Genomic DNA, 19,955 nt, shown 5'->3' on the forward strand with positions numbered 1-19,955 from the left:
GCAGCCAGCAGCAGAGGAGGAGGACAGAAAGCCAGTGGGTATCTGTCTTTTTTCACTTGCTGGTTCTCTGGAATAAACAGGTGTTATAAATTTCCGTTTTGAAAGTAACTTGCCTACCCCTTCTTGTCTTTAAAATATATCCCAGCTCTGAATGGTGGCGCAGTGGTTAGGGCATCGGCCCGTGTGCGAAAGGGCCATGTGTTGGATTGCCGGTCAAGGGCATGTACCTGGGTTGCGGTTTGCTCCCCGCCTCAGGTCAGAGTGTGTGCAGGAGATGGCAGTCAGTGTCTCTCACATTGATGTTTCTCTCCTCCCCCACCCTCTCCCTCCTGCCCTTCCTCTCTCTGAAAAGCAGTGGGAAAAAGTATCCTCAAGTGAGGATTAACCAGTAAGTGCTGTGGACAAGAAAGTCTCCCCAGGCTGGGCAGCGGCGTCAGTAGCCTTCCGGACAGAGCAGCAGGGAGGCAGAGCTCTTGACTCCCTAAAGCCCAGGTACAGTCCCATGAGACCAGGTGTCAGTTCTCGACCTGTCCTTTATCATGTTCCATCCTCACAGGAGCCCGGGACCCATGTACAAACACAGCACTGTGGTCAGAGCAGTCAGACCGTGCCCCGCCGTGCCCCCCGCCCTCCCACGCTGAGCTGGCTCCAGGCCCGCTCCCCAGCAGGAGGGGAGCATTTACAGAACCAGGTCGCATCGGTGGGCACACAGGGAACCTCCACAGACTCAGACGTAGAGGCTTTACAGGCTACAGGCTTTCACTGTTACCCGGTAAAGTTAGAAAACAAATCATAAAAAGACACTCTCCAGAGTAACCCACAGAGCAAGGTTGGGGTGCTTAGCCACGCAGCGCCCCCCTGCCACGCAGCCCCCGTGCCACACAGCACCCATGCCACACAGCACCCCCTTACCACACAGCGCCCCTCCGCCACACAGCCCCCCATGCCACACAGCCCCCCGTGCCACACAACACCCCGTGCCACGCAGCCCCCCTGTGCCATGCAGCACCCCCCTGTGCCACGCAGCACCCCCCTGTGCCACGCAGCACCCCTGTGCCACACAGCCCCCCGTGCCACACAGCACCCCGTGCCACGCAGCCCCCCTGTGCCATGCAGCACCCCCCTGTGCCACGCAGCACCCCCCTGTGCCACGCAGCACCCCTGTGCCACACAGCAACCCCATGCCACGCAGGGCCCACGCAGGAGCGGCAGCAGGAAGGTGGATCCACCCGTGGCAGGATGGGGGCCTGCTCCCCAGCAGCCTGGGTTTTGGAATCAGGACTCACCTTTCAGTTTAGCCTCGCTTTCCCCTCCCTAATGAAACTTTTAAACCCAAGCAAGGCGCTTCCCAGCTCATCCCTGGAGAACGGGGGAGCTCCTGCTGTTTCTCTCGCGTTTTCACAGACCAGTTTATCAAATGAAATTGGAGCTCAGGTCTAGTTTGCCAGCATCGACCTCACCCTGGGCATGTTTCCTGTACGGCCCTGCTCTCGCGGAATGCTGCTGGCGGCGGAGGGAGCAGGCGAGGCCCGGCTTCGTGCTGAGATGGTTCTGGCGTTTGGATCCTAGCTCAGGCCCTTTCTCGCTCTGTGGATTGGACCAGTGATTGAGTGTCTCCTTGCCCAGGCTCCTCTTTGCTCAGCGTGTCTGTGGGTAATCTGTTCCGGAGGTTTGCTGTGAGTCTCTGGGGAGCTAACTGACAGCAGCTGTCTTGGGTGCTGGGGACGCTGGTCTCCCGTCCGCATCGCACGTCAGGCACTAGACGGCAGCGTGGCTGGCCCGCCCTCTGGAGAAGACAGATGTATGCTGGGCCAGTGCGCAGGGCTGCTGGGGTGAACCTGGTACCCCAGGGAAGTGGAAAGACCTTGGCTCGTTGCAGCTTAATGAACTTCCTCAGAGCGGGACCGGCCGCGGGGCTCCAGCGCGTGTCCCACTCACACGGCGCGAGTGGTGGCATGCTCGGGAAAAGCCACCACAGGCTCCTGCCGATGCCGGGGCATCTGGCAAGTCTTTAATCTGCAACACAACTTGAAACTTGAGTAAAGAATTTATAAGGCATTTTAGTTGCTTCTGAGGATGCTTCATTGAGGCCTCCTAATGCAAGTGCACTATTTTTAAATATTTGCAAATAAACAACAAGGGGGGAAAACCTTGTCGTAATGAGGCAAGTGCTTCTAGGAAGTATTCCTTTTCTGGGCTGGCCTTGGCACCACTCCTCACTCATTGGCTTCCTGGGGCCGCCGCAGCAGCTTGCCACAAATCCGGTCTCCGAGGAGCTGCGCCTTCGCCTCGGGCTTGCATCAACGGCGAGCACACACCTGGTGCGACCGGGCACCAGGAACTGCTGCCCTGGAGGAGTGTGCAGTGTGGGAGGAGCCTAGTGAATCCTGACTGAATGAGGAAGGGTCCCTGGGACACAGCCCACCTACATGGCAGTGTGCTGCGGCGCGCGGGTGTCAGTAACGACTGTGGCTCCCACCCTGCGGCCTCTGTGCTGCTGCGTGCGAGGCTTCCCCCTGGCTCCTGAGTGGGGGCTGTCACTGCCCCTGTTATGGAGGAGGCAGCTGGGCCAACGCCGGAGGCAGGACTCCGGCGTGTCCGGGTGACACTGAGCCCCACCCTCTGGAATACTGCGTTGTTGCATCCCCTGGGCACCCGTGAGGCTGGGCAGGGACTGTTATTCCGCTTCCCAGAAGAAGCTGGAGTCCAGGGTGGACACACGGGGTTCAGCTAAGCTTTAAACCCCAGATTCTTGACTCAGGTCCTCTCTTTGCCATTATGGCCGAGTGGTTCAGCTTGATCCCGAGACCTCCGTGGAAGTACCTGTGACCGTTTCTGGATGTTGTAGGAACACAGGCTATCATGAGGAGCATGTAACCCTGCGAGATGCAGGTCACAGGATCATGTTTAGAAAGAAGATCGGGTCCTAGAAACAGTTCCCAAGGTCTCGGGGGAACCTGCACACTTGCCCGCCCCCTCCAGAGGGGCCTCTGCGGCCTGCCCAGCCCTGTTGGCAAAGGGAAGAACGACTCGGTGTTGGCCGGAATGCAGGTGCTGGTGTGGGGCGAGGGGAGGGTGCTTTACTGCACATTGAAATGGCTTTAAAGCGGAAACATCCAGAAATACATCCTGTTCACTCTTTACTTGAAGTTACTCCCGGGAGTCGTGTATCCATTCTTCTGCTCAGGGTTCCTACCCTTGGTGGCCTGGAGTGTCCTCTTATGACTGTGTTCCATCCTTCAAGACTGCAATCAGTTTCTCTTTCCTCGTCCCCTTCCCCTAAACTGTCTTTGACCTCAGCTCCCTGCCATGTGCCCGCAGCCCTCCAGCAGCCCCTGCTTTGTGGGCCTGCGTTTATTTGCTCCCTTCCCTTCGGGCGCTCTTTTTTCCCACGTGTCTGGGTCCCTGAGGGCAGCGGCCTGGCGTTGGCAGCAGGAGCCTTAGGGCAGCTGTCCTGGGCCACAGCTCTGCTCCTGAGGACGGATTCGTCCTGGTTGGCCACGGAGTGTGCGCATCCAACCAGTCTCCTGACAGAGAGCTCCTTCCATGAGGGCATGGGAGAAGTGTGGGATCAGGTGTTCGTTGAGTTTCAGAAGTGGAAGTGTTCGTGGATTGGTTGACTTTCAACCATGTACTCATGATTGCTCCAATGGGGTGCTGTGATTGGCTGACAGTCAGCAGTGCTGGAGCGAGTGGTACCTGGTGGACCTGATGGGGTGAGAGAGCTGTTGATGGTAGCCTTCTGCGGTGGGGGGTGAGCACTTGATTGGCCGGCTTCAGTGGAGTGAGGTGGCTGTTGATCGGCTGGCCCCTGAAGCTTTTATTTTGATTGGCAGCTGTCACAAGTCCATTAGAAGAGGTTTAAACTCATTGCTATAGCGAATGAGCAGCCAGCCGTTGCCTAGGACCTTTTTACTCGCTGACCTAGAATCCTAGATTTCCTGGGTTGGAATAAGCCTATCAAATCACAGGCCACACGTTAGACCCTCACCCACCCACACACCAGAGTGAGCACAGGAGCCCAGATTTGCGAGCTGACGGACCTGGGCTCCAGTCCTGACTCATTTAACAAGTCATTCAGTCTCTGACCCTGTCTCCTTTATAAAGGGCACCCCCACCCTCCAATGGGGAGCGGTGTTGACTAAGTGAGATTGTGTGTGTCAGGTTCCGGCATACGCTCACATTTACTTTCCTAAATCGAACATTTGAGGGGTCATTCCGGCCGCCACTCTGGAGACCAGGCATGCAGCCCGCGACTCAGGTCCCTGCCCCGGCCGTCAGGGTACGGGTTGTAACATCCGAGCGCAGGCCTCGCTCCTGGAGGTGCTGCTCATTGCTCTGGGGGAGCCCAGGCACCGCATTCTTCAAGCTCCCGTGTGGGGTCCCCGTGCACTGCCATGGCCACACCCGGCCAGCTCCGCACCTGAAGTCTTGCAGGAGATGAACACGTTGCTTTGATTGTTCTTAAGTGCTGTGCTGTTCTTGTTAGAAACTCTTCTGAAAATTGTGGAGTTAAGAAATAAACCCGGATTTAAATGGGATATTCTCGGAGTCCCATTCCTATTATTGCTCTAATTATTATTAAAAAAACAAACAAATAAAACAAAACAAAACTACCCTATGACTTTCAAAATCTAAGCCGACAGGAAGCCGGGTCAGGATGGAGACAGTGGGATGGAGACAGCGGTGGGCTTGGGTTCTGGAAGCAGGTCGTTGTCTGCCTAAAGGACACGAGCATGGTGTGAACTCCGTCCTGTTGGTTGGCGTGTACATTATGCATAAGTTTTATTAAACACTAGAGGCCTAGTGCATGAGATTCGTGCATTCGGGGGTTGGGGGAGGAGCTCCTCAGCCCGACCTGCGCCCTCTCACAGTCCAGAAGTCCTCAGGGGATGTCCAACTGATGGCTTAGGCCCCTAAGCCATCAGTCAGACATCCTTAGTACTGCTGCAGAGGCAGGAAAGGCTACCGCCATTGCACTCGCTGCTGAGCTCAGTGCTCCCCCTGTGGGAGCACAGTGACTACCAGGGGCAGCTCCTGCATTGAGCATCTGCCCTCTGGTGGTCAGTGCGCATCATAGCAACTGGTCACTCCGCTGTTCGGTTGATTTACATATTAGCCTTTTATTACTTAGGATTGCCTCCTTCCCAAAAGGTTTATTATCTCTAAGTTTTGAACTTAATTTACAACAGAGGAGACCATGCATTCCTTGTAAACTTCTACAGCATCTGGTAGAAAGCATCGTGTTATATAACATGTCTTCATGCCTCCATGGCATCAAAGTGCACAGGTTGCCTCCCTATAATGTAACGGGAACTCCTTTTTGTCAGAGAGGAACAGGGTTTTAGTGAGTGGTCTTCCCACTATTCCTGTCTTTCTAGTTTTGAGGAAACTTCTAGTCAGTTGAAGGACTGAATATTGAATTTTCTTGCTGGAAAATGACTGAGAAGTGTGGCGCTGCTGAAACAGTTGATGGTTATACTCATCTTAGTCCTCAGGTGTCCCTTTGCTCTTCTAACTCCCAGAATGGACTTCACTGCTGTATGCATTTGTGGCTGTTAACACACCTTTTACTTTGGAATCCGTGTGTATCACAGCTCACGCTCGCATTTTACAGGACTTAGAGTACCGTGCGGAGTTTTCCCTGAGCCAGGTCTCTGTGCTCTGCCAGTTCACACCCCGCCTGCCTGCAGTTGGAATTGTTAAAGGAAAAGTGAGTCATGGCACTTGTGAAGCACAGCAGGGCAGGGTGTACTATGCAGGGGCTACTGCATGGGAGTTTGGTCGGGGGGGGGGGGGGGGGCGGCAACTGAGCTCAACTCCCGACACAGGAAGGAGAAGGGGGTCTGCAGCCTGGAGCAGGTGGAGAGGGGCACGCACAGCCCCGGAGGAGAGGAAGGGCAGCTGGCTGAACGGGCCAGCGGGGCTCTTCCTGAAGGCGGGCATGTGATCAGGCCCAAGGGTGGCTGAGGGGGCGGATTCTGGCTAAACCCACGTAGCCTGATTCTTGTTAAACTTGAGCGATGCGAAGATGCATCTGGAAGTTCGAACGTCGCGGCTGGTTTGGGACGGGGATTCAGAAGCCTGGCTAAGTTTGGTAAAAAGAGCCTCTGTGGGAGAGAGACCCCGTGCAGCCTTCTGGGGTTTCTTTCACTTAGTGACCCCATCGAAGGCTTCCCCACGTGTTTCCAGGGCTTGGTGGCTCATTCCTTTTATCGCTGAGTCTTCTTCTGTTAGCTGGATGGACCGCCGTTGACTCATCAGTTCATCTGCTGAAGGACACCTTGATTGCTTCCATTGGCGACTATGAACAAAGCTGCTGTAAACATCCATGTGCAGGTTTCAAGAATAATTCTGTGTTTATAAAAAAGCCGCAAAGGTAGTGGAGAGCATTCCGTGTACCTACTCCCTTCCCCCAGCTTCTCCTAGTGTCAACATCTTCTTGCCCACGGCACGCTTGGCAGAGCTGAGCAAGTGGCATTGCTGAGAGCACCCCGGTAACTGCACTTCATTGGAAGGTCACCAGGGTTTCCCTCACTTTCTTTTTCTGTTTCAGGATCCAGTGCAGGACACTACGTTGCATTAGCACCACATTTATTTTCATTTTAATTTATAGGAAGAGCTCGAATGTGTGTTTCTTATTAAATATATTCATAAATTCAGCATATACTAAGACGGGGGATGTAAACATCAGGTATACAGAGCTGGTGTTGCTTAATCAGATGAACACATTCATTATGAAATCGTTGCTTAGAATATTTTGGGAATCTGTTTTTGTCTTTGGCAAAGCGTGCAGGAGTCCCAGTGTACCAAGTTAAGATCTGTTTTTAAGGCTGCTGGTTCTAAACAGAATCCTGAAGCGTATGGAAGGAAGGCCATGTTAGGTTGAGGGCTCCCGACCCTGGAGAACACGTTGCCAAGCGGCAACAAAAGTTGCCAATTGTTAATGTTTCCAGCTGAAGCCGGGGGAGTGTCTGCGGGGTCTCTGATGAGCTGTTCTGCCGCAGGAGACTCCATGAAAGATGACAGAGGAGGTCATCGTGATAGCCAAGTGGGACTACACGGCCCAGCAGGACCAGGAGCTGGACATCAAGAAGAACGAGCGCCTGTGGCTGCTGGACGACTCCAAGACGTGGTGGCGGGTGCGCAACGCCGCCAACAGGACGGGCTACGTGCCGTCCAACTATGTGGAGAGGAAGAACAGCCTGAAGAAGGGCTCCCTGGTCAAGAACCTGAAGGACACGCTGGGTGAGTGCTCGCGGCCCGGGACCCAAGTTAGAGCGAGGACCCGGTGGGTGCTCTTTGAGGAGAGAGTGTTCATCGTTTGTGTTAAAAAAAAAAAAAAAAAAAAGAGTTTGTTTTAAATGTTGACATCCTTCTAGTTGTCTTTTTCTTAATCTCTGAGAAAGAAGAGACCAGGATGGAGGGGTAGCATGTTTGTCATTTCCGTGAGATTTCCGAGCGTGGAGTCTGGGGTAAGCTGACCCCCTGCTCCTTTCCGGCTCCCACCTGCGGGCGGGCCTGGAGGGCAGTCCCACCCCGGAAGTGCCAGCTGTGCATTGGCTCTGTGTAGAGGGGAGGAGCGGAAGGAGCACTTAGGGCTCGGGTGACTTTCACACCACAGTCCTGGGCAGCTCACTCGGTTGGCAACTGGAGGAGCACCACTGTGATGTTGGAGGCCATCAGGGTCACCCAGGTGGGGGCTGCTGGGGCTTGGCTCTGGTGGCCTCAGCCAGCTCTCTCCCACGGATGGGAGGGCCCACCCGGACTCACCTGAACTTAAGGGACCAACCTTGCTTTGTATTTTGCATGTGTATCAGGCTTGCTTGCAGTAGTTATTGCTTCAGCTTATGTGAAAAAGTAGCTTTAAGGGCCTTTCTGAAAATAACTGAACTGACCTGCCTTAAACAAAGTCATAGTTGCCTCCTCGCATGATACCAGGGGGCTGTATCTGAGGCTGCTGGTTATCCCTGGAGCATGTGCTATTGAAATAAGTCAGTATGACCACCCAGGCTGTGTTTACTTGAGTTTTTCCTTTTTATCTCTAACAAGAGCATATTTTTTTCATGTAGGGGAGAGGGGGAGAGGTGGGAAAACGGAGCATTATACATGGAAAGCCGTGGGTATTGCAGAATATTTGTCTTTATTTTATGCAATCTTGAAAAGTCTAATTCTTCAAAACCACTTAAAGCCTTCAGTGTTTTGTGCTGTGGATTAGGTTATGCCCAGGACTGGAGCGAGAAGTGGAATGCAGGCCTATGTGGGTCACACCAGCTCGCCAGCTGTCTGAGGTTCTGAGGCTGATAGAGAAACCCCGTTTTTCATGAGCAATCTGATTATTTCCCACTAAACTGACATCCCTTTGTCTTTGTTCTCCAAGCAAGGCACTGGAAAGAAACATTGTTGTCCTCTGCTTATAACTCTTAATTAAAGAAATGTAGGTTGCATGAATACATAAAACCTGTAAAAGTGCCTGAGCTTAATTTTATTTATTTTTTCCAATTTCAGCTTTTCACCTGCCAAAGTGCCTTTAAAAAATTCTTTTTGGATCTACTAAACATTATTGACTTGTTTTGTCTTCTTTCTTATCCATTTTTTAAAAATATATTCTCAAAATTCTATTGCACAGCTAGGCCGGCGTGGCTCAGTGGTTGAGCATCAACCTATGAACCAGGAGCTCACGGCTTGATCCCAGTAGGGGGCATGCAGGAGGCAGCGATCAAAGATTCTCTCTCATCATTGATGTTTCTATCTCTCTCTCCCTCTCTCTTTGTCTCTGAAATCAATAAAACATATTTTTTAAAAAGCAAGAAGAAGATTCTAGCGCAGAATGAAATGCCCAGAAACAGAACGAAACGCTGGGAAGTAAAATAAGGCAAAGCAAGCCTTCTGAATTATCTAGAAATTCCCTTGAATACATTGTTTTTTCCTTCAGTTTTTAGGAGGAGAGAAGACAGAGCTTCAAATGGAAACTATTCACCACAGCTTTTGCCCAGTGTTTAGTTTTTCACAAGCCGTGATCCAGAGCTGTGACCAGTGCTGCGAGCTTGTGTCCGCGGAGGAGGCCGGCGCCCCAGCCAGCCCTGGGGCTGGGGGCTGGGGGCTGGGCCCCGCCCAAACAGATGGCCACACAGCTCTGCTGGAACACTGCTTCTAAGTCAGCTAGTTCCATTTTTGGAGAACACAGATTGTTAGAAAGCTCTTCCTTAAATAGATTCAGAGTTTGCTTGTTGCTTTCTCCTGTGGCTCATCAGCCCTTGAGAGCTGTGCCGAGGGGGGTGCCCGACTGTGGAGGGACAACTCTCGGCAGCTATCTGCACACCGGCACCCGTGGCTGTGGAAGCGCTCGTGCTCAGCGGTATATATTGTGGAAACACATAAAATTGTAGCTGGAGCATCGTACCTGTTAGCAGCAGGCGACACTCAGAGTCTGAGGTCGCTATTTCCATCCCCGCAGAGCACTCTTCCCCTTTGTCGTATGTCTTTCTGTTTTGATGGATCCGTCATGCTCTCAGAGCCCTGCTTTTGTTGGGCAAAGACCTTGTTGCCTCGGCATGAGTTTTTCCCTGCCCTCGAGCAGTATCAGCAGAAGGCACCCTGACATTTCCCTGCCCTCGAGCAGTGTCAGAGAGCAGGAAGCACCCCGACATTTCCCTGCCCTCGAGCAGTATCAGAGCAAGAGGCAACCTGACATTTCCCTGCCCTTGTGAGCAATATCAGAGAGCAGGAGGCACCCCGACAAGAATATCCACAGCAGAGAGAGACCTTCTTTGTCTCCGCGGCCGGACGGGACATGGCGCTGAAGCGGGCAGCCCCTCCTGCCTCCCAGGGGTCTTTGCTGGAAAAGATGGGAGCTGAAGTGCCCATGGCCTCCTGCCTCCTCACTGTCTCCATGTGCTGTCAGTGACAATGCGCTCAGATCAATGGTGCAGTCAGCAGACTGTCTCTCCTGTGTGTTAGAAGGGGCGAGAACGACTCAGGAACGACACTGCATTGCTGAGCTTCTGGGCGCGCCTCGTGGCGTCATCACATGGGTAATTTGCCCTGCTGTGGAAATCTGCCTGCTTCCCAAATCCAGGCTGAGAGTCCCTGGCAGATGCCCGGCTTCGAAAAACAGCGCGGACTCCCCAGCGTCACTGTGCTGTAATGTGGTTCATGTCGTAACTGCAGGTCATGGTAGCTCTGCTAGTTCTCGCCTCCTGGCTTGTCCCCATCAGCTCTGTTGAGCTGGTAGTAAGTCAGCATCACCCCATGTCATGCTGGTTTGAGCGCATTGAGCAAGCAGCACCTTTGACAAAAAGATCTGTTAGGGAAGGATGGCCTTTCTTTTCTTTTAATAATTTTTAATCAAATAAAACCATCTGAGCTCTGTTTGCACACAGGCAAGGCATGCACATACTCTGGATCTCCTCTTGTATCCACCTTAGGTCACGAACAGTCCGAGCTTCTCCGTGGGTAACGGCAGCTGGGAGGCACTGCCTGTGTGGGCAGTGTAGCTGGTATGTGGAGGGCCCGGCTGCAGCCCTCGGCTCTGTGTGCGGAGCCTGGTTTATAAAGTCACGGCCCGACATCTCACAGCGCTGCAGTGCATCCTCGGATGGGAGGAAGGGGCCTGGAGGTCTTTTCAAAGCTGTCCCTTCGGGCTACTGGAGAGCAGTTTTTGTATCACTTCATGATAATAGCTAGAACCCACCACAACCCCAACGGTAAACTCTTCCCGTGGCTCAGCCCAGGTGCTGACCCTGGTTCCATAGAATGGCACACTTTCACCTTTGCCTCTGCTCCCAGGCGCACCAGCCCATGCTAACCACGTCCTTAGGCGTCTGGAGCCGGAGTGACCTGCCCCGATTTGCTGCTGGAGCACTTGTCCCCGTGTGACACACCTAAGGCAGTGAGAACCCCGCAGTGATTAGGGCCCCCTCTGTGGTCCGAGCCAGACTCCTCACCGCTGACCAACTGTCACATGGCCCTTGCCCTGCACTGGCTTGAGCTAAAGCCTTTGGACCAGGAGGGGGTGGTCCTGTGGGGACATTCACACGGTTCCAGAGGCCCATGGATGCTAGGATTGACTTCGGAAGGGCCGAGTGCCTTCCCCAGGATGCACTGCTAGTCATGGGGATGAGACAGAGATGGGACTTCGCTGACATTGAGGCTTTTACTACACCCAAGTGGACGTCAGGGTTCAGTGTCTGGGCATCAGAGAGGACTCTGGCAGAGACGGGCACTGAGAATGTGAGAGGAAATCTTAGTGATAACAAGTTTTCTATTTTAGAGCTGAAACACTTATCAGTAAACTTAAATGGGGTCCTTGGTTACACGGTGGTACTACCAGGCCACGTTAGTTTCCTGATTTTGGTGGTTGTGTCGTGGTCCTTGCTGTGGAAATACACGCAGTAGTCATGTGATGGGACGCCGCGCTGGCACTCCCTGGGCACGGCTGAGGGAAAGCAGTGTCCTGTGCTGCTCTCGCAGTGTTTCGTTCATTAAACCAATGGGCCAGCGTCAGAGTGTCATGGAGCTCAGCCCGGATATCGCGTGGCTTGTGGGGAAGTGTCTGCATGGCTACAGTGTTGCAGGGCCTTAAACGTGGCCTGAGCCTCTCGGAGCGCAGGGGTGCTCTGAGGATCTGCCACGATTGGACCTTAAACATGAGGATAACACCTGGTGTAAACATGTCCAACTGATTCTCCTTCCAATGGTTTCCCCAGAGTTGGACCCAGAACATCTGCCATCACCTGCAGGTCTCTCCCTATCACCAGCTCGCCCGGGAGGAAACCCCTGCTTGTGGGACCAGCCCGGACAGCGTGGAGCGGTTCAGTCTACACATTTTGTTATAGGGCGAGAGGAAGAGCGTGGTAAAACAGCATCCTGGGCTCGCGGCCTCCAGTTGGACGGATTCAGGACTGTGGGTCTTTGCTGAGAGTATGCTGGTCCTCAGCAGGTCCAGCCCTGGGCCAGCGACTTGTGATAAATGAAAGCAGGTCATCAGGGCTGCAGCCTGCGCCTGTGCCAGCCCCTGTTCAGTTGTGCCTTCCTCACTCTGCCCCTTGGAAGCCCCTTCTAAGCCACTTCATTCCCTCTGAGTGGCCTTGGCAAGCAATAACCAGAGGCTGTGAAATAGGGGTGCAGACATTCTGTGGGGATCAGCACGGCGTAACGGTGTGTTTGGGTCAGAGCTGGGAGCCTGGCTGACACTGCTTCCTCTGGCGGGACTTGAAGAAAGCAGGAGGCTTGTCTGGGAAAGGGACGCAGGTTCCCATTAGCAGACTCCTGCGAAGTGGCACTGTCCTGCTGTTCCCCTGGGAACGGCTGCCCTGCGTGCAGTTCAGGCCTCTCCCGTCTTCCAGGAAGCAGCGCAGCATGGTGGTTGGGGGACCCACGCTCAAATCCAGGCTTTGCTGCGTACCGGATGAGCGGCTGGGCAGCTGTTGAGAGCTGAGCGAGCCTCTGTAAAGTGGTTAAGGGACACTTCTCTGATGAGATTGGTGAGCATCGAATGTGGTCGTCACGTAAAGAATACTTGGGCTGAGTTAAGACTTGAGCGAGGAGGTGGGGCTTTAATTGCAGGAGGAGAACACACATGAAGACACTGAAGGACATTGAGCCCGCTGACTGGCATGAAGGGGGACGTTGGGGAGTCCTGAGTGACTGGGGTGCACCATATGGCGAAGGCCCTGACCACGAGGCCTGATGGCATTTGAAAACTACCCCCCCAAAGGTTTCCCACTGGGACAGAGAAGCCCACCTTCAGGATGGTAGGTTTCTGATTCTGCTGGTCAGGAGGGGCCTGGAGGGCGCCAGTCGGCCAGCAGGAGGCTGGGGATGGAGCTCAGAGCCACTGAGGGGTCGCAGTGTAGGGCCTGAGCCCAGCAGTGAGAATGGCGGGTGACAGATCAGAAGGATTTTGAAGGAAAAACCCAGGATCTGTGTTGAATGGGTATGGAACAGTTGGAAGGATTAGTCACATGTGACTCAAGGGTTTTTTGGTTTTTTTCAGCATTTTTTTAATTGATTGATTTGAGAGTGAGGGAGGGAGAGAGAGAGAGACAGAGACATGGACATGTTGTTCCACTGGTTTATGCATTCATTGGCTGCTTCTTGTACATGTCTTGACTGGGTATTGAACCTACAGCCTTAGCTTATCGGGATGGGGCTCTAAGCAAGTGAAGCCCGAACGAGTGACCAGCAGGACGACTGAGAATGAAGGAAGCAGGATGAGACACCGGGCCCTGAGCACAGACCTACTTGAGTTGGAGGTGAGGGCAGGCCATTGAGTGAATGAATCCCAACTTTAGGAGACGCCGAATTTAGATTTTTGTCATAATGCGCTTCCTATGTTTAAGTAAGTGACTTCCTGGCTTTTGGATGTCTATACAGATGATTTTCCTGAGGGCCCGCAATAGAGACCCTACACTTCGAAGCAGTTTGTGGTGGGCCCAGCCAGAGCCCAGGGTTCCAGGATCCCAGCCTTCCCAGCCCACGTTCCCTGTAGAAAAGTGTGGCCCGCACACTCTGAAACCAAATAAAAGCTAACACAGCAGAAAAATTCAAATCAAGACTCCTGAACTGCTTTTATATGCATTTTTCCAGCGTGGCCAGTAATAATGATTTCTCTCTGATTTTGCCAGATACTGTGCTGGGTGCCCAAATACATTTTTGTTTAATCTTCGCAATAATCCTAAGAGGAACATAATCATTTTTCATGTGAAAAAAAAAATTGAGACTCAGTGCTGTGCCTAGGAGCACGGTGGGATTCCAGCCGGGCATGCCTGGCTGCAGCCTGCTGCCGGTCCTGCGGGGCCTGGGGCTCGGCTCGGCTGGAGGTGGGGATGGCGCTGCTCGGCATGGATATGGTGAACCAGTCACGCCTAAGGTCCACACCCGCAGCCGGTTGGGTTTCACCCTTGCTATGGCCTCTCCGATGCCAGGGCCAGCTCCTGCACTGAGGATTGCTGCTCCCTGCCCCCAGGGAGTCACTAATGACGTCGCCTGGTTCCTTCTGATTCAGGTGAGTGGGAGCCATTAATTAAAATGACGCAGGAGCTGCAAGTCCTGGGCTCATAGCTCCTTTCTCATAAATTGATTTTTACTTTGGTGCCGCTTTTGTCCACAGCGAACACGCACTGTGGCTGCCACGCGCAGTGTTGTAGTCATCTTTGTCACGCAGGGTTCTGTGTACGACGCAGGTTTCTGCACGCAGCTTTCTCAGAATCTCTGTCTCTGAAGTGCCTGCGTCTTAGACGGTCATTCATTTTAGACAGGCATATTTATTTTTTAAAAAAAACGGGGGAGAATTAAAAAAAAATCACCTATGATCTTATCACTCAGAAATGCTTCTGTGTCTGTAATCATTGTGTCTGCTCAGTATTTATACACATATATAATCAAAACCGCGTTGCATAGGCAGGTGGCTCCCTGCTGTTATCAGTACCAGCTGCCCCAGGGCAGGTGGTCCAGAAAAGACCCAGCCTTTCTGCAGGGACCCGGCCCGACGTGCCAGGGAGGAGATGGAGTGAGCACGCTTGCACACGCTGCCTGGCTCACCAGATGCTCACGTGTTGTGCACTTTATAAGCCATGTAAGAGGAGATACAAATCTTTAGGGCACATCTGTCTTAGAAGGAGTTTGTTTTCCTGGGTTGAATGTTCTTCAAGAATAGAAATTTACTGTTAATCTTCCTGCGTGTCGCTTAAGCAAACTTCGTAAACTGAGTCACTCTCTAAGCAACCAATTCTTCGAGTCAAAAAAGAATACAAAGCCACACCATTCCTCAATGACAGTTTGTATGTAATGTAAGAAGCGTAAGATAATCTCAGTGTGATTTCTTTATTTGTTTAGTTTTACCCAACAAATATATGAAAAGGACCTTGACATTTTCTAACCCTAATGAGGGTGTTATAACTATAAATTAAAAAACTCGATTTCCTTATAAAAATTAAGACAATTTTACTTAGAACTAAGAAAGCTATGTGGCTACTAATCACAGTTCTTCCAGCCCACATTTCAGCTCTGTACTTGATACATTTAAAAGGAGGGCTTCATTACTTGATCTCATTTTCATTTAAACTTTCAACTTCAACAAATTATCTCTTCCTCGTTAAGACAGGGACTCTGCGGTCTCCGAGTTGCACTTACCTTTCGTTCCCTGTTGTATAACCCGCCCTTGTGTGGACATGCATCGCACATCAGGTGTGATGATTCAGAATTCTGTCCTGTGAGCTTGTTCACAGGAGAAACGCCCTGTCGATGTATTGCCCACCTAATACAGAAACTTTCACAGTGACTGTGGTGCCAACCACCAAAGTGAACGTGGATTTCTTTTTGTATATCATAAGCGTCCAAGTATTTAGAACCAACAATGTAAAACAGCTAACAACAGGTTAGTGGGGAGATAATTAGGAAACAGAGACAGTGTTAAAAATAATACTAATGGGAGAAAACCCGGACGGACTGGGAAATGGTGAGGGTCTGTACCCCATAAGGTGAAGGGAAGGGTGTGCAGGCTTATGTGGCTTTGTGAAACCACATTGCTCTGTCCCCTGGGCTGTGTGGTCCCCTCGTGTCCTGGGGAAGGGCAAGAACCTCAGGTAACATCTTTCCCAGCAACTGGCATCTTGGTTGCTTCTTATTAAAATTATCGTAATCATGCCGAAACCGGTTTGCTCAGTGGATAGAGCATCGGCCTGCGGACTGAAGGGTCCCAGGTTCGATTCCGGTCAAGGGCACGTACCTTGGTTGCGGGCACATCCCCAGTAGGAGGTGTGCAGGAGGCAGCTGATCGATGTTTCTCTCTCATCGATGTTTCTAACTCTATCTCTCTCTCTTCCTCTCTGTAAAAAATCAATAAAATATATTTTAAAAAATAAATAAATAAAATTATCGTAATCACGTCTGTTTTCTAAAGAGCATAGAAAACACCCTTTCCTGATGAAAGAGTTACTCAGAGCCTTCCGTTTTTTTGTGTTGTTTGTTTTTGTTGTTCAGTTTTCATTTTTATTTTAAACTTTTTGGCAAGAACCACCGCAGCAGGCAGTGTCACGGTTTTCTTTGGCATCAGAACGGGTTTGAAGATGCCTTGGTTCCCAGGGATCACTGACCGTCTGGAGGCCTGTGGTCAGTCACTCACGGAGAGCCTTCAGTTTTAGAACACAGAAACATGAACTCAGAATGCCCAGAAATTCAAGTAAAATCCTCCTACCAGTGCAGTTCTGACTGCGTTTCCCCATATGGCACTCTCCTTTTTTAGACCCTGTCCATATGTCCCGAATGTTCCTTTTCTCTATTACATGTTCCTGTGTGTCCGCTGGGGACAGGCATGGGGAGCACAGGGGTTCCTGGCATGTGCTGCGGTGCTTGCTGCAAGGCTGGCACTGCTCCCCCTGCTGCCTCCTCCCTGAGCCGCTGCCCCTGCACCCCTGCTTTGCACAGCTGCCAGCTGCTGCAGACCATGGTAGACCAGCTCTGTGGGGGCTTAGCCAGGCAGGCAGTGTTTCTCTGCACATCAGCCTACGTTTCCTCCAGTCCTCTTTTGTCTAGAAGTCAGTCCCTGTGACCAGCCCCTTCCGGCTGCCAGTGCTTTCTCCCCGCCATAGCTCATCACTGCCCTCTCTGCTCCTGGGTGCAGAGTCGGTGAACACCTCAAGTCTCTGAGCCAGAGCCGCCTGCGGGCAGCTCTTAGCAACATTTTAAGGCCATGGTTGCCTGGGTTTCCTCGTGGAAGCAGGCCGTCCCGCGGCAGCTGTTTGCAGGGTATCTCACTTAATTTTGCATTTTTGGTGTTGTTTTCGCATTTTTTGTTTTTTAAGGAGTAAAGCAGTTGATTTTCTAAGTTGAAAATTTTGCAGGTCGATGTTTAGGAGTAGAGCATGAATTAGTACTGAAATGAGCTGTTCTTATGCTACTAATTTAAGTTGACTCAATCTATAATGTTTAATCTAAGAGCTAAGAAAAGCAGTGAGTGATGGCTGTGAAAAACAAGATGGCTGTGAGGCTCCAAAAGGGCCACTTGTGTTCCTCCGTGGGCTTTTTCATAGCCTCTCACACGTTCAGTCCAGGGGAAAGGTGACGTGCAGCTGAGAGCTGGGGCTGTGTGTAGACTTCAGATGCCGGGAAGGGCCCTGGAGACAGCCTGGCCCAGAGCTTTCCTCTGAAAGTCAGGCAGGTTGAGTGACTTGTCCCGGGTCTTCACAGCTGAGGCAGGTCCCGGCTGGCGCGTCCACAAAGCCACACAGATGTACGGCCAAGAGCTGCAGGCAGGAGCCCAGTTCCCTCTGTGCCTTTCCCCGGAGCACAGGCAGGAGCCCAGTTCCCTCCGTGCCCGGAGCACAGGCAGAAGCCCAGTTCCCTCCGTGCCCGCCCCCGGAGCACAGGCAGGAGCCCAGTTCCCTCCGTGCCCGCCCCCGGAGCACAGGCAGGAGCCCAGTTCCCTCCGTGCCCTCCCCCGAAGCGCAGGCAGGAGCGAGCCCATGACTCCACAAGGCCTGCGTCTTGGTGACCAGTGTTGTCTGTTGAAGGCAGCGTGTGGCTTCCCAGCCTTGCTGCCTGCTCTGACTTGGAAATGGGACTCTCTTTCGCTCCCTGGATGAAGGCCCACTTTGCGTTGTTGAGCATTGACTCTGTGCCTGCCCATGCCTTAGCCAAAGAGCAGGAGTGGAGAGACCTGCCCCAGGCACGCTTTAGGGAAAGAAGAGCTATGTGGCACCTCTGTTGAGAAAGCACCACCTGTCTTATCTCCATTGGCCCTGCCTTTGTCCTCAAGGGGAAAGGCAAACAGTTAGATGATGTAATGATGGCAATAAATACATGACAGCTGCCATTTGGGCTCTTGCTGGGTACCAGACACAAGGCTAAGCCCCACAAGTGTCAGGCTGTCCTTGGGACCGAGGAGCAGAGACATTCGACTGGCCGAGGTCTGAAGCTGATAGGCAGAGGCTGGGCATGGAGTGTGGTCTGAGGAAGTTGGTGGGAGCCTTTGCCCGCCCCTGGCCCCTGCATGGATATGCTGCCCCATTCTCATCTTCGTTTATTTGGCCCGTTTGTTTTACTTGGGTATGGTCTGGGAAAGATGCATGTACTAAACTTGCCAGAGGGCTGACATGTTAATGTCATATACATGCAGAATGTCATATACTGCCATGTCTCATATACCCTTTTGCATATTAAAAAATGCTTATGCTGATGGATCCAGTATATGTGTTGAGAAGTATTAAATATGTATTGTTCATTAAAATTTAAAAAGAATTCTTTTCATTGGCATCTGTTGCCATTTGACTTTCACATTTGACGGAGAGTTCTGTACTTCTAAACCATGTTGTTCAGACTAAATATTCAATCATGTTATTTGCCTGCCTGCTTACAGATGAACAGGCTTTCTCATGAGCAAGGATAGAAATTCCAGCCCAGAGTCCTGGACACAGGGACCTGTGTGTGGTGGGCCCTTTGACCCTGACCCCTGTCCCTCTGAGCTGGTCCTCTGCCATCTGTCTACTGGAGGGGATCCTAGGGATGGGGACTAGCTCCTTTGTCCCTCCTTCAACTGGCAGCCCCTCCCCAGTCATTGTGAGTTTGCCTCAGGGATGGCAGCTCCTTCCAACTTAGGAGTCGCCTTCCTCCCGCCCTCCCTCCCTCCCTCCCTCCCTCCCTCCCTCCCTCCCTCCCTGTACTTGGGACAACACCTGAGATGCACATGCCTAGGAACGATAGAAGGCAGTCTCCTCCATTCATTCCAGTTTGGGGGCGAGCAGAGAGGGGGTGCTTCAGGAACCAGTGTACCTTGGACCCCTCAGACACAGCCCAGCTAGAGCTGGGCCTTCCACCCTGGCCACTGGCCTCACGGGTGTGAGTGTCTGGCACACAGTGGGGTCTCACAGTTCTGTTGAAGGGGGGAAGGAAGAAAGAGTTGTTGGGAGGGCTCGGTGGGTACTTGGGCAGGGGGTGGGGCGGTTTGCTGGGTGCAACATCAGTCTGCTCCTAAGTAGTCTTGTTAACAGTCCTGGCAACACAGGCGGGTGCCCCCAGAGAGGTCAGTCTGGAAGGATGGAGGAGTGTGTGTGACATAGTGGTGATGAGATAGGAAGTGGAGTTTATTACCTGAGCAAGCATCCATTGAATGCCAGGCCCTGAGGCCACAAAGAGACTAAGATGGGCTTTCTCCGGGAGGTAAAGACAGTACAGTGAGTGGGTGCTGAGTAGAGGTGGGTGGGTGCTTCTGAGGCTGCGGGTGGGGAAGGCTGAGCTTCCCCTGATGAGCCGGGGTGTTCCCACGGGCTAGATGCCTGCGACCCGGTCAGAGGCGTGCAGATTGACTCAGCTTCTGGAAAAAAACACTGGTTTTCACTTTTAAAAGCTACATTAAGCCGCTAGAGGAAGGTTTCCAGGCCCAGCTTCATGTTCACCTTCCCTTGTTCTCACCACATCCTGGCTGTCTTCCCTCTTGTTGTCGGGACCTTACAGTGTGGGTGGGGCTGCTGGGGTACCCATAGGCTGGGGCACCCATAAGCCTGGGGCACCCAACGGCGGCACCCATAAGGCTGGGGCACCCATAAGGCTGGGGCACCCAACAGCAGCACCCATAAGGCTGAGGCACGCATAAGGCTGGGGCACCCATAAGGCTGGGATTTTTGTGAATGAACTTGGTGCCCAGAGAGGGACATGGAAGACCCAGAAAGCTGTCCTGGGCTGCGTTTAGTCCTTTATCTGGGAAGTGGTTAGGAACTCGGATTTCTTCTGGAAGCATTTCCAGTTCCTGGCGATGAGTCCAGGGTGTCAGGTAAGTTTTCTGCCAGTGGGATGCTCGGAAGAGAGTTGGGCTGACGAGCTCTTTGCTTTGCCTGACTCAGTTCTGCCAGCTGCGCGGGGACCTGTCTTGGCTGCTGCCTGCCCTGCCCTCCCGCCCCATGTCCCACTCCAGGGGTGGCCCGAGGCCTCCTTCACACCTCGCTTACAGCCCGGTGGCC

General features: G+C 52.6%; 1 protein-coding gene across 6 annotated transcripts in view; it reads left to right on the forward strand.

Annotated features, from left to right (window-relative positions):
• Positions 1–19,955, forward strand: part of NCK2 (NCK adaptor protein 2) — a 138,608-nt gene that overhangs the window by 83,792 nt on the left and 34,861 nt on the right. For all 6 annotated transcript variants that reach the window (XM_080686992.1, XM_080686988.1, XM_080686990.1 and 3 more), the window contains one exon: positions 7,008–7,248. In XM_080686992.1, the coding sequence (XP_080543118.1) occupies positions 7,023–7,248 (226 nt within the window). In that variant the 5' untranslated portion in view covers positions 7,008–7,022. The remainder of the gene's footprint in view (positions 1–7,007; positions 7,249–19,955) is intronic.

This window comes from Plecotus auritus (assembly GCF_963455305.1).
Source record: "Plecotus auritus genome assembly, chromosome: 8".
Classification (NCBI taxonomy): domain Eukaryota; kingdom Metazoa; phylum Chordata; class Mammalia; order Chiroptera; family Vespertilionidae; genus Plecotus; species Plecotus auritus.